General features: G+C 42.3%; 1 protein-coding gene across 1 annotated transcript in view; it reads left to right on the forward strand.

Annotated features, from left to right (window-relative positions):
* USP4 (ubiquitin specific peptidase 4) overlaps positions 1 to 14,551 on the forward strand; it is a 140,160-nt gene that overhangs the window by 57,166 nt on the left and 68,443 nt on the right. Inside the window, exons 10-11 of the mRNA XM_024211357.2 lie at positions 754 to 912; positions 4,753 to 4,977. Of these exons, the coding sequence (XP_024067125.1) occupies positions 754 to 912; positions 4,753 to 4,977 (384 nt within the window). The remainder of the gene's footprint in view (positions 1 to 753; positions 913 to 4,752; positions 4,978 to 14,551) is intronic.

The raw sequence follows: 14,551 nt of genomic DNA on the forward strand, positions 1-14,551 counted from the left end.
GCTGTTGTTACATTTGGTTATACTCTAGTCAGTTTTCAAAGTTTGTTTGAAATTAGAACAGCTAAAGACTTAGAGTAGAATCCTGGCTCCATTGAAGTCATTGGGAGTTGTGCCACTGACTTCAATGGGGCCAGAATTTTACTCTTAATAATTTTTAGTGACAGCTGAGACTGGATAACAATTGAGGCCTGTCTGTGCCGCACAACCCAGCTAATCCTTCATGTCATGTGGGAGGAAGGGCGCCTGCCACCCTTTGGGAAACGCTGCTCTAACTGATGAGTTAGAGAGACATTTTCCTTATGGACATGTTGTTCCATAAATATCCGCTACAGGGATTCTTGGATTTTTCTCTGAAGTATCTGGCTGATGTAAGAGGATCTTGGACTAGATGGACACTGGTCTGATCCACTGTAGCAATTATGTTCCTAAAAGAGCACAACTGAAACTTGTACAACACTCCAGGTGCTGGTAGTTAGTATTTCTTGACCCAGAGCTTAGTATCAGGCAGTCCAGATTCCCACCATCCTGGTCTTTAAAAATGCCCTTGATTGAAAGGCTTTAAAATAGGCCAGGAAATCTGTACTGACATCCTTGTTATGTTGTCTTCAGCTTCATTGTAGTTAGCACTAAACTACAGCAGCTTCTTGCTGCAGAATTCTGCAGAAGTCAGGATATGATTTTCTTTATTTCATTTTTACAGATACATGCATGACGCTGCTCTGACCAGATTGTCCCGTTCTGTTTTAATTTTAGACCCAGGTCGGCCGTTTTGCCCCTCAGTTCTCAGGGTACCAGCAGCAAGATTCTCAGGAGCTCTTGGCATTCCTCCTGGATGGCTTGCACGAGGATCTGAACCGAGTGAAGAAGAAACCCTACTTGGAGCTCAAGAATGCCAATGGCAGGCCTGATTTGGTACAGTGCTTAGATAAAATTATACCCTATGCTCAACTGGAAGCTCTGAGCTACATTTAAATAGCATGAATAGTCTGTATTAAACTGCTATCCAAAGCCAGGAAGACGATAGTTAAAGCTGTAAATGCGCTTAAGTTATTGTTTGCACCTTGGGATTGCAGTGGTCTTGCTATATCCCCAGCTTTGCTCTGACACTTGGAATGCTAGAAGTCTCAATAGAGGGAGATTAGTACGCAGAATGCAGCTAATAAACTCAAACGTGAATGGTAAACTGCATTATTCCATATCACTGCAATTTATCACTTGACTGTCATTCCACGTGTGGGGTTGGAGCACAGAATTTAATAAATTACGTTTTTGTGTTCTATGTGCAGTGAATGTGATTGTGGCAACACAAATGATGGCATAATTTACCCTTTCTCCAAGATACCACCTACATCTGTTTGTTGTGTATGTAAGGAATTGCCTAGAATCCTGTTAAGGAGAGGGGGCCTTGGACCCAGCCTACCGTTGCCTTTTATCCAAGCCCTTCCATTTTTCTCTAACTTAAGGAGACGCTCTGAGCACTTATGCCGTATCTTTCCTTCATAGTCCTGAGTCCTGCTGTTGGCTATAACTCTGATCTCATCTCAGCAACCTAGTTATAGTGCATATGGTACTGTACCATAGGTAAAGTGTGCCAAACCAAGAAGAGCTTCCAATCCACAGGCTCAAGCAAATAGAAATCCTCAAACTCGGACAAGAATTTCCAGAAAGCCAGTTCAGATAGCTCTATGATTACTGCCTGCAGATGTCCTTTAGTTCAGCCTCCTTACCCTTCACTGGGGGAAAAGCCAAGTGATGTAGATGTATCATAGGATAATGATGATTGATAAAATACTTTCTATTCCAAGAGTATCTAAGGAAGATATTTAATAGCAGCTGCTAAAACTAGACATTTTTTAAATTGGCAGGTTCAAATAACTTGCAACAAAGAGTTTTAAAAGAACTGACAGAGGAGCTCTCTGGACCATTAATGTTGATTTTTAATGTGTCTTGGAATACTGGGGAGGAAAGCTAAAGTGTTTAATATATAAAAAGAATAAATCGGATGAGCAAAGTAATTATAGACCCATCAGTCTGATGCCGATTCTGGGCAAGATAATGTAATAGCTGATATGGGAACTCAATTAATAAAGAGTTAAAGGAGGGTGCTATAATTGCCAATCATCATGGGTTTAGGGAAAACAGATCTTGTCAAACTAACTTGATATTTTTTTTTTTTTTAATGAGGTTACAAGTTTGATTGATGAAGGTAATAGTGTTAATGTAATATACTTTGACTTCTTTAAAGCATTTTACTTGGTACCACATGACATTTGATTAAGAAACTAGAGCTGTACAAAATTAACATGACACGCATGAAATGCATTAAAAACTGGCTAATTGCTGGGTCTCAAAATGTAACTAAATGGGGAATCAGCATGGAGCGGGTGTGTTTCTAGTGGAGTCCTGCAGGGAGGGGTTCTTGGCTCACTGCTATTTAACATTTTTATCAGTGCCCTGGAAGAGAACCTAAAATCATCACTGATCAAGTTTGCAGATGACACAAAGATTGTTAAATGATGAAGAGGACAGGTTAATCATACAGAGCGTTCTGGATTTCTTGGTAATCTGGGTGAAAACAAACAATATGTATTTTAATACAGCCACATATTAAGTCATACATCAGGAAACCAAGAATTCAGGCCATATTTAAAGGATGAGGGACTTTATCTTGGGAAGTAGTGACTGGAAAAAGACTTAAGAATCATGGTAAATAATCAGCTGTGAACGTGAGCACCCAGTGCAAAGCTGTGGCCAAAAAGACTAATGCAATTCTTGGATGCATAAATGGGAATATTGAGTAGGAGTAGAGAGATTATATTACCTCTGTATTTGGCACTCTTGCAACTACTACTGGAAATATCATGTCCAGTTCTGGTGTCCACATTTCAGGAAGGATGTTGATAAATTGGAGAGGATTCAGAGAAAGAGCCATGATAGTGATTAAAGCAGTGGTTCTCAAACTTTTTTTTTTTTTTTTTTTCATGTACCACTTGAAAATTGCTGAGGGTCTCAGTGGATCACTTGATGATCTTTCCAAATATTGTTTGTACCATTAGCTAACTATTGTAAAGCGCTTTGGATAAAAGCGCTATATAAAAAAATCCCTTAATAATTGATTTTTTTTGTTCTTCAAATAAAAGCACACAACTCATATTTTAATATTAGTAGTCTTACCTTTCTAATGCGATGGATGTGCCCTCTCTCCCCTGCTGCGGCAGTCCCTGAGCTGGGCTGGGAAGGATGGGGGGGGTCTCTCCCTGGCCACAGCAGCCTCAGAGCTGAGGCTGGGAAGGAGGGCCATCTCTCCCTGGCAGCCGCAGCCCTGGAGCTGGGGAAAGTCGTGTCTTTCTCTGGCTGCCACAGCCCTGCATGTCCCAAATTCCCCCCCACTCCCACTTCTCACCCCACTTCCCCCTCTCACCTACCTCCTGTTCCCCCGAAGGCCACTATCTCATCTTACATGTGCGTCTCCTCCAGGGTCCAGGCACCTAATTAGTGGAACCACGCCTGTGCAGCTCCACTAATTAGGTGGGTGGCCCTTCATTCTCTTGTGTGTGACCGCCCAGGCACGCACCTTATAGGGAACTATCCGCGGACCATCTGAATGGCGCTGGTGGACCACCAGTGGTCTGCAGACCACAGTTTGAGAACCTCTGGATTAAAGGATTAGAAAAATGTGTTTTATAGTGATGCTTGAGGAGCTCAATCTGTGTAGTTTAACAAATAGACAGTTAATGGGTTACAGTACCTACATGGGAAACGCATTTGATAATACAAGGCTTATGCAAGGTCCAATGGCTGGAAGCTGAAGTGTGATAATTTCAGATTAGAAATAAGGCATATGTTTTTAATATTGAAAATAATTAACCATTGGAACAGTTTACCAAACGTTGAGGTGGGTTCTCCATCACTGGAAAATTTTAAACCAAGATTGGATTTTTTCTAAAAGATTATGCTCCCATTCAAACAGGAATTCATTCAGGGAAGTCTATGGCCTTTGTTACATGGGAGGTCAGACTAGATGATCATAGTGGTCCCTTCTTGCCTGGTCTATGAATCATCATCTTCTAACTTCAGGCTCTGGGCCACAGTTTTCTACTCTTCCAGAGAAAACTCTGCATAACATTTATAAGCTGAGAGCTTTTGCAAGCTGGAGACCACAACCTGTCCCTTCTGGGTCAGGACAGAAAGCAAATGACCTTCCATGGGTAAGGACTACATGAAGCCTTGCATACCCCACTATGGGTAGGAAATCCATTCTATGTCATACTTTACACATACAGCCTAGAGATGAACTTTAGCTGCATCCAGTACATGGGGCCTGATCCAAAGTCCTTAATGTCAATGGGAAGACTCCGATTGATTGCAATGGCCTTTGGATCAGGCCCATAGACTTCAAGCAACTTGCTCCTTCCACTGCCCCCTCTCTCTCCAACCCTCACCTCCTACACTGAGGAAATCTGTAGCAATACAGGCCTGACCTAACACAGAGTGGTAGAATTAGGTGTCCGCTATTTCCTTCTGCAGCAGGAAAGACTTGCAGACCTGGGGCCTGGTTAGTGAGAGAGAATGGTAGGTGGTTAAGAGGGGCTGAGTTCAGGAAACCTTAATAGTATTTCCAGCTTGCTTAGGTGTGCATATATATTTTTTTAAAATATCAGAATTATGCTGAGTTCCTTTTGTCTCTTGTCTCTGTATTTACAGTTCTAGTGAAGTGTATGAGTCAGAATTAATTTTATTTCCTTTCTACAGGTGGTGGCGAAAGAAGCCTGGGAGAACCATAGATTAAGAAATGACTCTATCATCGTGGATATTTTTCATGGCCTTTTCAAATCCACCCTGGTCTGTCCAAAATGCTCTAAAGTTTCTGTGACTTTTGACCCTTTCTGCTATTTAACTCTTCCACTGCCCTTGAAGAAAGATCGTTCCATGGACGTTTCTCTGGTTTTTGCAGACCTGCATCGTAGACCTACCCAGGTAAAAAAAGACATTTGTAGGTGTGAATTATCCCCAAAGACAGTCACTGCAATCCAGTTCAGGAAAATCTGATCCATTTGACTATTAAGGCTGAGATTTTCAAAGTCACTCAAAGGACTTGGATGCCAAATTCTCATTTAAAATTTATTGGGGATTGAGCACCCAAAATCGAAAGTGGTTTGGAAAATATCTCATTCTAAGTGACTGGGATGATGGGGCAGCAGGAAGCTTATTTGCCCTGGTGGCAACAAGACTACATATGATAATATTGGAGAGCATAAGCAATGACACATTTGATTGTCACATCCAACCCTGCCTGCCTCTGGTGCCTTGGAAAGTGCTAGGCTGAAACTTCTCTTGAGTGTATAGGGCTCTGAGAGGACTTATGCAAAAATGAGGGGGTTAGTTAAACAGAAATTAAAAGGTACAGTGACTAGAGTGAAATCCCTGCAAGCTGCTTGGACACTTTTCAAAGACACCATAATAGAGGCCCAACTTAAATGTATAGCTCAAATTAAAAAAACACAGTAAAGAACTAAAAGAGAGCCACCATGGCTTAACAACTATGTAAAAGAACCAGTGGGAGATAAAAAGGCATCTTTTAAAAAGTGGAAGTCAAATCCTAGTGAGGTAAATAGAACACTGCATAAACACTGCCAAATTAAGTGTAAAAATATAATAAGAAAAGCCAAAAAGGAGTTTGAGGAACAGCTAGCCAAAAACTCAAAAGGTAATAACAAATTGTTTTTTAAGTACATCAGAAGCAGGCAGCCTGCTAAACAACCAGTGGGGCCCCTGGACAATCGCAATACAAAAGGAGCACTTAAAGACGATGAAGTCATTGCGGAGAAACTAAATGAATTCTTTGCTTCAGCCTTCACGGCTGAGGATGTTAGGGAGATTCCCAAACCTGAGCTGGCTTTTGTAGGTGACAAATTTGAGGAATTGTCACAGATTGAGGTGTCACTAGAGGAGGTTTTGGAATTAATTGATAAACTTAGCAGTAACGAGTCACTGGGACCAGATGGTATTCACCCAAGAGTTCTGAAAGAACTCTTATGTGAAATTGCGGAACTACTAACTATGGTTTGTAACCTGTCCTTTAAATCGGCATCTGTACCCAATGACTGGAAGATAGCTAATGTAATGCCAATATTTAAAAAGGGCTCTAGAGGTGATCCCGGCAATTACAGACCGGTAAGTCTAACGTCAGTACCGGGCAAATTAGTTGAAACAATCGTAAAGAATAAAATTGTCAGACACATAGAAGAACATAAATTGTTGAGTAAAAGTCAACATGGTTTCGGTAAAGGGAAATCATGTCTTACTAATCTATTAGAGCCTTGCATGGTGTCAAGTATCAGGGGGTAGCCGTGTTAGTCTGTATGTACAAAAACAACAAGGAGTCTGGTGGCACCTTAAAGACTAACAGATTTATTTGGGCATAAGCTTTCGTGGGTAAAAACCTCACTTCTTCGGATGCATAGCGAAGAAGTGAGGTTTTTACCCACGAAAGCTTATGCCCAAATAAATCTGTTAGTCTTTAAGGTGCCACCAGACTCCTTGTTGTTAATCTATTAGAGTTCTTTGAAGGGGTCAACAAACATGTGGACAAGGGGGATCTAATGGAAATAGTGTACCTAGATTTCCAGAAAGCCTTTGACAAGGTTCCTCACCAAAGGCTCTTACGTAAATAAAGTTGTCATGGGATAAGAGGGAAGATCCTTTCATGGATTGAGAACTGGTTAAAGGACAGGGAACAAAGGGTAGGAATAAATGGTAAATTTTCAGAATGGAGAGGGGTAACTAGTGGTGTTCCCCAAGGGTCAGTCCTAGGACCAATCCTATTCAACTTATTCATAAATGATCTGGAGAAAGGGGTAAAAAGTGAGGTGGCAAAGTTTGCAGATGATACTAAACTGCTCAAGATAGTTAAGACCAAAGCAGACTGTGAAGAACTTCAAAAAGATCTTACAAAACTAAGTGATTTGGAATGAAATTTAATGTGGATAAATGTAAAGTAATGCACATTGGAAAAAATAACCCCAACTATACATACAATATGACGGGGGCTAATTTAGCTACAACTAATCAGGAAAAAGTTCTTGGAGTCATCGTGGATAGCTCTCTGAAGACGTCCACGCAGTGTGCAGTGGCAGTCAAAAAAGCAAACAGGATGTTAGGAATCATTAAAAAGGGGATAGAGAATAAGACGGAGAATATCTTCTTGCCCTTATATAAATCGATGGTACGCCCACATCTTGAATACTGCATACAGATGTGGTCTCCTCATCTCAAAAAAGATATACTGGCATTAGAAAAGGTTCAGAGAAGGGCAACTAAAATGATTAGGGGTTTGGAAAGGGTCCCATATGAGGAGAGATTAAAGAGGCTAGGACTTTTCAGCTTGGAAAAGAGGAGACTAAGGGGGGATATGATAGAGATATATAAAATCATGAGTGATGTGAAGAAAGTGAATAAGGAAAAGTTATTTACCTGTTCCCATAATATAAGAACTAGGGGCCACCAAATGAAATTAATGGGCAGCAGGTTTAAAACAAATAAAAGGAAGTTCTTCTTCACACAGCACACAGTCAACTTGTGGAACTCCTTGCCTGAGGAGGTTGTGAAGTCTAGGACTATAACAGGGTTTAAAAGAGAACTAGATAAATTCATGGAGGTTAAGTCCATTAATGACTATTAGCTAGGATGGGTAAGGAATGGTGTCCCTAGCCTCTGTTTGTCAGAGGGTGGAGATGGATGGCAGGAGAGAGAGAGATCACTTGATCATTACCTGTTAGGTTCACTCCTAGTTGAGTTCTCAAAATTCCCTCCAGTGCTGAAGCTGTGCTCAGATTGAAACCTGCAAGGGGTTGAAAAGCTGTGCCCATGTTGATGATGATTCCAGAATCAGATGCCCAAGTGAGGTTTTTGATCTGTTTGGGGGATTTCCCCCTCTTTGACCCAGTATGTTGCCTGCAAGGCATTCACACCGTAGGCTTTCCAGGACTGCCAACTGCAGCCCCAGCTGCACCTTATGGAAGTGGCCCTAAAGGCTCTTGAGTTACTAGAAGGCTGTGTTTCTGTGCACCGCCCAGACTGACCTGTACCTGCATCGCTGCCCACACCAGCTGTATGGGCAAAGTTGTTTACTCTGGCCACAGCTTCAGCACCAGCTTTCACTAGGGACTTGAGTGCTGGGTCAGTTACCTTGGAGTCTGCTCCACGTGGTACAATCAAGATTCAACACAAAACAGTGCCTTTGGCACTGACTTCTGCCACAAAGGCAGCTCCAATGATCCTCTAAGCTGGCACTAGCTTCTGGTAGGCCCCTTAAAGCACCAAAACCCTTGGCTCAGCTTGTACAGCAGAACACTCCTGGCTCTGCCTCAGGCCTTCCTCCATGGGGCTCCAGCCTCAGCACTGATGACTGCACTAATTCTGAGGAGGAGAAAAGGAAATGTTTGTCCAGCAGTGAAGTGTGTCCTAAAAAGAAACAGCAGCATTTCTGCTGGACTTCCCTGCCGCAGGAGCCCTGTTTGGGTTCTTCATGCTTTGGCACCATCTTCCTGCTTAGATATTTACTTCACTCATACATCTCATCATTGAGCCTGGAGTAGTCACCTAGCCCTCCTCTCTGGGACTCCCAATTCTGGACCATTGATGATCTGGAGTTTGGCGGATCTTCTGTGCTGCCTGGCACGAGGACACACAGCCATCTGACTCCCTAAGGAGTCCAACTCATAGACTTACACAGAGTCCTTTACAACTTCTAACTATGGAACTATATTTGGGACTAAATACAAACTTTCAGAGTTGGCTGGACCTAGTGGCAGGGTGACCCCAGCTTGTCTTTTTCCCCAGCTCTAGGGCTTTGGGGAGTGTCCCATCAGCACAGCCCCTGTTTCAGTACTAGGGCCTGATCTCATGTCACCAATACAAGTGGACCCAGCATCACAGCCTTATCCTCCTCTTCCAGCTCCCTGGTGCCTTCTCTGGCCAATGGTATTGATGACCTGGATGTCTTGTAAGAGGTAATGCTGAAAGATATATAATATTTTTTTTAAACTTTCTGAAGGGGGATGTCACTGGTGCCACCTCCCCAGATCACAACACTGGATCCTCAGTTGTGTCACTTTCCAGATATCAGTGTCAAGTGTTGCTGAGAAAGATCACTGCTGTTACAGCTGCCAATATCAACCAGAGCTGTAAAGCTCTGGAGCCACTGTTGACATTCTCCCATTTTGCTCTGACAAGCTGGCTTTCTCAGCTGTGGTTTTAGATCCAGCCATGGATTTTTGGCTTACTCCAGCATCTTTGCCTGCAGTCTCAAGAAGGTGGCTAGGATGTACCCAGTCCCTTCTCTGGGCTCTAGATACTTTGAACAGCACCCCACTCCTAATAGCCTGGTGGTGTCAGTAGCTTTGGTCAAGGGAAAGGAGATGAGAACAATCCATTCCACAGCTAAAGATAGAGACGGCAGGAGAATGAATTCCTTAGCCCACAAAGTCTATTCCTCAGGCTCCTAGGGGATGAGAGTGCAGACTACCAGGTGGCTATGGTGAGATACCAGTATGCATTGTGAGGAGCTATAAGTCCTATTCTGGAGTCCTTTTCGCATGATGTGCCCTGTGAACAGTCATACATGTGTCTGACTCATTTGTGAAGACTGTGACCATGGCATAACTCTCCAGTGGTACTCCTGTTTCATTTGTCGGGTCTGTCTGCAGAGCCACAGGCAAAAATAAAGTATTTGCCCTTTGAAGGCAGGATCTCATCCAGTGAGTCATTTCTTTCATCACTAAAAAGCTTAAATCTATTAGGCTCTTAGGCCCCTCCCTGAAGCTATCCAAGCCCTCTGCCTCTCAGAAGCAGATGTTGCTTCTCCAGCCTTCTGTTATCAAATGCAAGAACCACATACCAAGAAGCAAACAAAACACAAACAAACTTATCTTGCTTCTGGTCAGCCCAAGGCAGGTTTGACAGTGCAGTCAAGTACAGACTACTGGCCTCTGCACATCTTCCTGCTTGCTCCCTCTCTGCCCCTCCCTTCGGACCACCTCTATTTGTTTCTTTTTACATCACATCTCATTGCTGGGTCGAGACATTCTGTGATGGATATTCATCCAGTTCTGCACAATGCCACTCCTTCCCTGTCCCTCTTCAGTGACCCTTGTCACAAGAGTCCTTCTAGAGAAAGTGGACTCCTCCATGGTTCCTTTCATGAGGAAGGAGTTCCCTTTTGAAATGTGAGTGGAGAAGAACATTTTTGTTCCTGGTATCGCATCATTCCCAAGAAGGTGGACACTCTTGGACCCGTCTTGGACCTTGTGAGTCTAAATAGTTCCATCGGGATCTTGGAGTTCACACACCCATGCACACATACCTTCACCCTCCCCCCCCCTTGGAAGCAATCATTCCTTCCCTCTTGCAAGGATACTGCAACCTGGTTCCCTATTTAAAAGATGCCCATTTCCACGTAACCATCAGGAAGGTGGGACAGACACGTTAGCAGTACAAAGTACTTCCCTTTGGTTGATCCATGGCCCCAAGGGTATTCACAAAATATCTGGCCAGAATAGCTGCTCATCTGAGGCCGGATCTACACCTAAAAGTTAGAATGACCTAGCTTTATCGCTCATGGCTGTGAAAATTTTTTACTTCCTGTGCAATGTAGTTTGGTCAGCTTAACCTCCACTGATAGATGCAGCTAAGTTGACAGAATTCTTCCGTTGACTTGGCTACTGCCTCTGTCAGAGGTGGATTAACTATATTGATGGAAAAAACCCATCGATGTAGGAAGTGTGTACACTATGATACTACAGCAGTACAGTTGCAGTGCCATAACTGTACCACTGTGGTGTGGACATACGGTTAGATGTTACCCCTAAGGGGTCCATGTCTTTCCATACATAGATAACTGGCTGATAAGAGCCAGGTTTGTAGCAGGAGATGAGCCTCCATATTCCATATTTGCCACTGGTTCCACAGTGTGGGACTTGCAGCTCGCCTAGGAGAAATCAACCCACATCTCTTTCAGAGGATCACATTCAACAGAGCTGTTTTGGATACTGCTCAGGGAAAAGCTTCCTTACCAAAGAAAAGTTTCCTCAATATTTTTCAGATTCTTCCTATGCTGAAGGCCACTCCAACTGAGACTACTCAATATTTCTTGAGGGCCCGTGTGATCACTGCAACATTGTATAGTTCCACTGTTGCATTAATTTAAATGGAATAAATGGGGTAAAGATGTTAACATAACCTAATATTAACCAGAGTTAAATGAGGTCTGGGGTTTGGAATACAGAGACCTCTGCCTGCGTAACACCCTTGCAAACACACCCTTTAAAAATCCTTTTTAACCTTTTATTAAAAATACAGAAAAGAAAGAGAAACAGTTTAAGCATTTGAAATGTAAAGTAGTAAATAAGGCTTTCTTTTTAACATTCCTTGTTCCCTTCTTCTTTTGCTGGAGAGAGCTTTTAGAAGGAAAAATCCTTGTTTTGACAGTCACTTAGATTAGAGGTTCTCAAACTTTTTTGTTGTTGACGGACCCCTTTTCAAATACAATGTTAATCACGGATCCCCAACTGAGAAACTGATTGACAAAAGTATATATGTACTTCATACAAACACGTACTATTAGTAATGCTTTAAGACTATATTTACAGATACCAGGGAGATGGGTGTGCCTGCTTCTTACTGCAGTCTGTCTTTGGTGTGACATGTGCAGATGTGCAGTGAGATTTATTTATTTTTTCGTAATATTTTGCAGACTCCCTGTGCAGTCTCTAGGGACCCCATAGGGGCTGCGGACCCCAGCTTGTAGAATAGTTTACACCTTGATTAGTTTGTCCACCATTTAGACCTAATATCCACCATACCAATTTTGGCTCATTAACTTCCAGCTCCACATCTCCTTTTTTTAACAATCATTATTTCAGCACAGTCCTTGAATCATATCAACTCGGCCTTTTTGTTTTTGATTAATTCCCTTATTTTATCTCCCTTTTGTATCTTTTCCCATTCAGTATTTGTTGATAAAAGTTATTGTAACATCTTATAAACTTGTACATACTTGTTACAATTGAGCTCACATATGGGTAAGTTTGTAGGTCCAATTATCATGGCATAATTCCTCTCTTTTCTGAACCCCACCTAGGAATGGACATTTGTTCATAAACCCCAATTATAAACAAAAACATCATTTTAGTTTAAGCATAAAAAAGAAGGGGGGAAGAATTACGTGGTTATATTTTAAGGTTTGAAAATTTTATCCCAAAATCGAGGTTTACAAATCTTAATTAAATATTACAAAAATTATAGTTAAAGCTTTCAGATGTTAACAGAGCTTGAGAACTTACAACTCTCATCATTTGTAGCTAAAACAAAACTTAAAACTGCTTCTGTTTATATGTTTGTAAGATGTATTAAAACAAACAAGCTCTTACCACTTGTTTGGCTGTCTGCCCAGGATGGGTAAAAATGGAAAAAATTCCTGTCTTTTTTTGCCACTTACACAGTTAAAGCTGTATATTTACCCAAACCATCTCAGTGAGTACTTATCCTTCCCTGTATTTTTCCACAGACCCTATGCCAGGAACCCAAGTTAAACAAAATCTTAAACTTAACTTTTATCAGAAGGTTGACTTCCTACAGAAGAAGCCCAAATTAATTAGCATTTGGTGTATGCCTCAAGACAGAGGACTCAGAACTCCACCCATGTAGTAAACTAAATTCTATTTTTGTTACCACCTATTAAAAGTAAGAAATCTGAATGAGACAGGTCATATTGCAACACGCTCCAACTTTGTAGTTCATGTTAGAGCTTTTCTACGCAATGTGGCAAAGCACATTACAGGCATGTGATTTATAAAGTGCTCTAATGTGCTCTAATTGCCCCATTCATAACCTTGCTGGTGCACTCTAAAAGATTCGCATTAATGTAACTACTACTACTTGTGTCCTTCTACCACAGTCATAGGGCATGTTTTGGGCATGTGATAGGGCCTTATCTGTAGCCCTGGTGAGATCTTCTGTGGTGCAAGGTTCTTGCAGGAATTGGCAAACCAACAGATGTTCCATGGTTTGTTTTACCACAGTCACAAATGTCTTGGTCATTTGGGTCACTTCTGAATGTTGACTTTTGACCTGCCAACTCTTGTTCAGAGGCGACATAAACATCTCCAAGTCAACCAGTTCTTCTCTGCACCTTTGGGAAGGGATTCAGCAACCTCAGTGTGCATTTTGATGTCCTTGTTGAGTGTTTTGAGCTGTGTGTACCATATTTCCAGTTGAATAGCTGTTGGTGATTTTTCTAAGTAGTTCCATTGCAGCTAGGAAGCTTTTCAGTGATTCCAGGTGGGTGGCTGCCTCAGTGTGGCCATGTAGCAGATATCTGGTATCTTTGACTTGTCGTAATTGTTCCCTTTTGCTTGTAACCGCTCTCCTGATATGCAGTGAAGCGGTTCTAGCAAGCACATAAAGGTAGTTCTCATTTGTTGGTTTTAGACATTCTGTGATGTAGCAGCAGCTGTCATCCTGGACAGGGTTCAGCTTTGAACGAACAGATCTTTCCTATGCTGGCATGCATGTTTGGCTGTTGAATAGCAAAGTGCAAGTGCAGTGTCTCGTAGCATTGCTGGGTTGGTTCCCCATTTTAAATGTGCAAGCTTTCTGAGTTTGTTCTGGGTGCAAACTTTCCCTTTTGTCTTCTCCATTGTGCCTTGAAGGAAAGAGTGTGAGCTAGTGTCAGTCTAAGACAGACAGGATTCCAGCAGCAAGCGATACCCCATTCCAGATTATGTTGATTTGTCTACTGGCCTCATGATTCTGAAGATGGAAGAGACTTGCTTGCGTTTTGGCTGGGTTGGCGTGCAGTTGGGTTGTTGGTGTAATAAACCGAGAGCCCAAAGAATGCCGATGTTAGCATAGCTTCAATCTGGGCAAAATCCTTGGCTTGTTGTTGGCATAGATAAAACTTCTTGTGCTGAGATCGATCAGTTGATCATTGGTGTAAATATTATAGTGTATTGATGAGAGTATGCTCCCTTATCTTAGGCCTTGTTCTGTTGCCGCCATCCATTCTGCTTCCCACATAGTTTGATATATAAACATTGGTTCTCTAATATCAATTGTATCAGTCGTTTGGGGTGGTGGTCTTTTGTCATGTTATATATTTTAGTGAGGAGCTTTCAATAATTCACTACTGTATGCTGCTGCTAAGCTGACAAACATGGCCCCTGTTACCACAAACTTTTCAAAGTCATCTTCGATGTATTGAGTGATATTCAGCACTTGACTGGTGCATGACTTGCCTAGGTAGAATCCAGCTTGCTCTGGGATTAGATGCTTTTCAATGAGTGGTAATAGGTGTTTTAGGATGAGATGCTCCTATAGTTTTCTTGAGGTGACATAGTAGTGATATAAGCCTAAAGTTCTTTGACTCTGTTGCGTCCTTCCTCAGCTTCAGGAGTCAGGGCCGGCTCTAGCTTTTTTGCTGCCCCAAGCAGCAAAAAAAAGCGCCGCCCCCCGAGCCCCCTCGCCGAGCGCCGCGCCGCCCCCCCACCGAGCG

This window comes from Terrapene carolina, unplaced genomic scaffold, assembly GCF_002925995.2.
Source record: "Terrapene carolina triunguis isolate 2854851 unplaced genomic scaffold, T_m_triunguis-2.0 Scaffold310, whole genome shotgun sequence".
NCBI lineage: Eukaryota > Metazoa > Chordata > Testudines > Emydidae > Terrapene > Terrapene triunguis.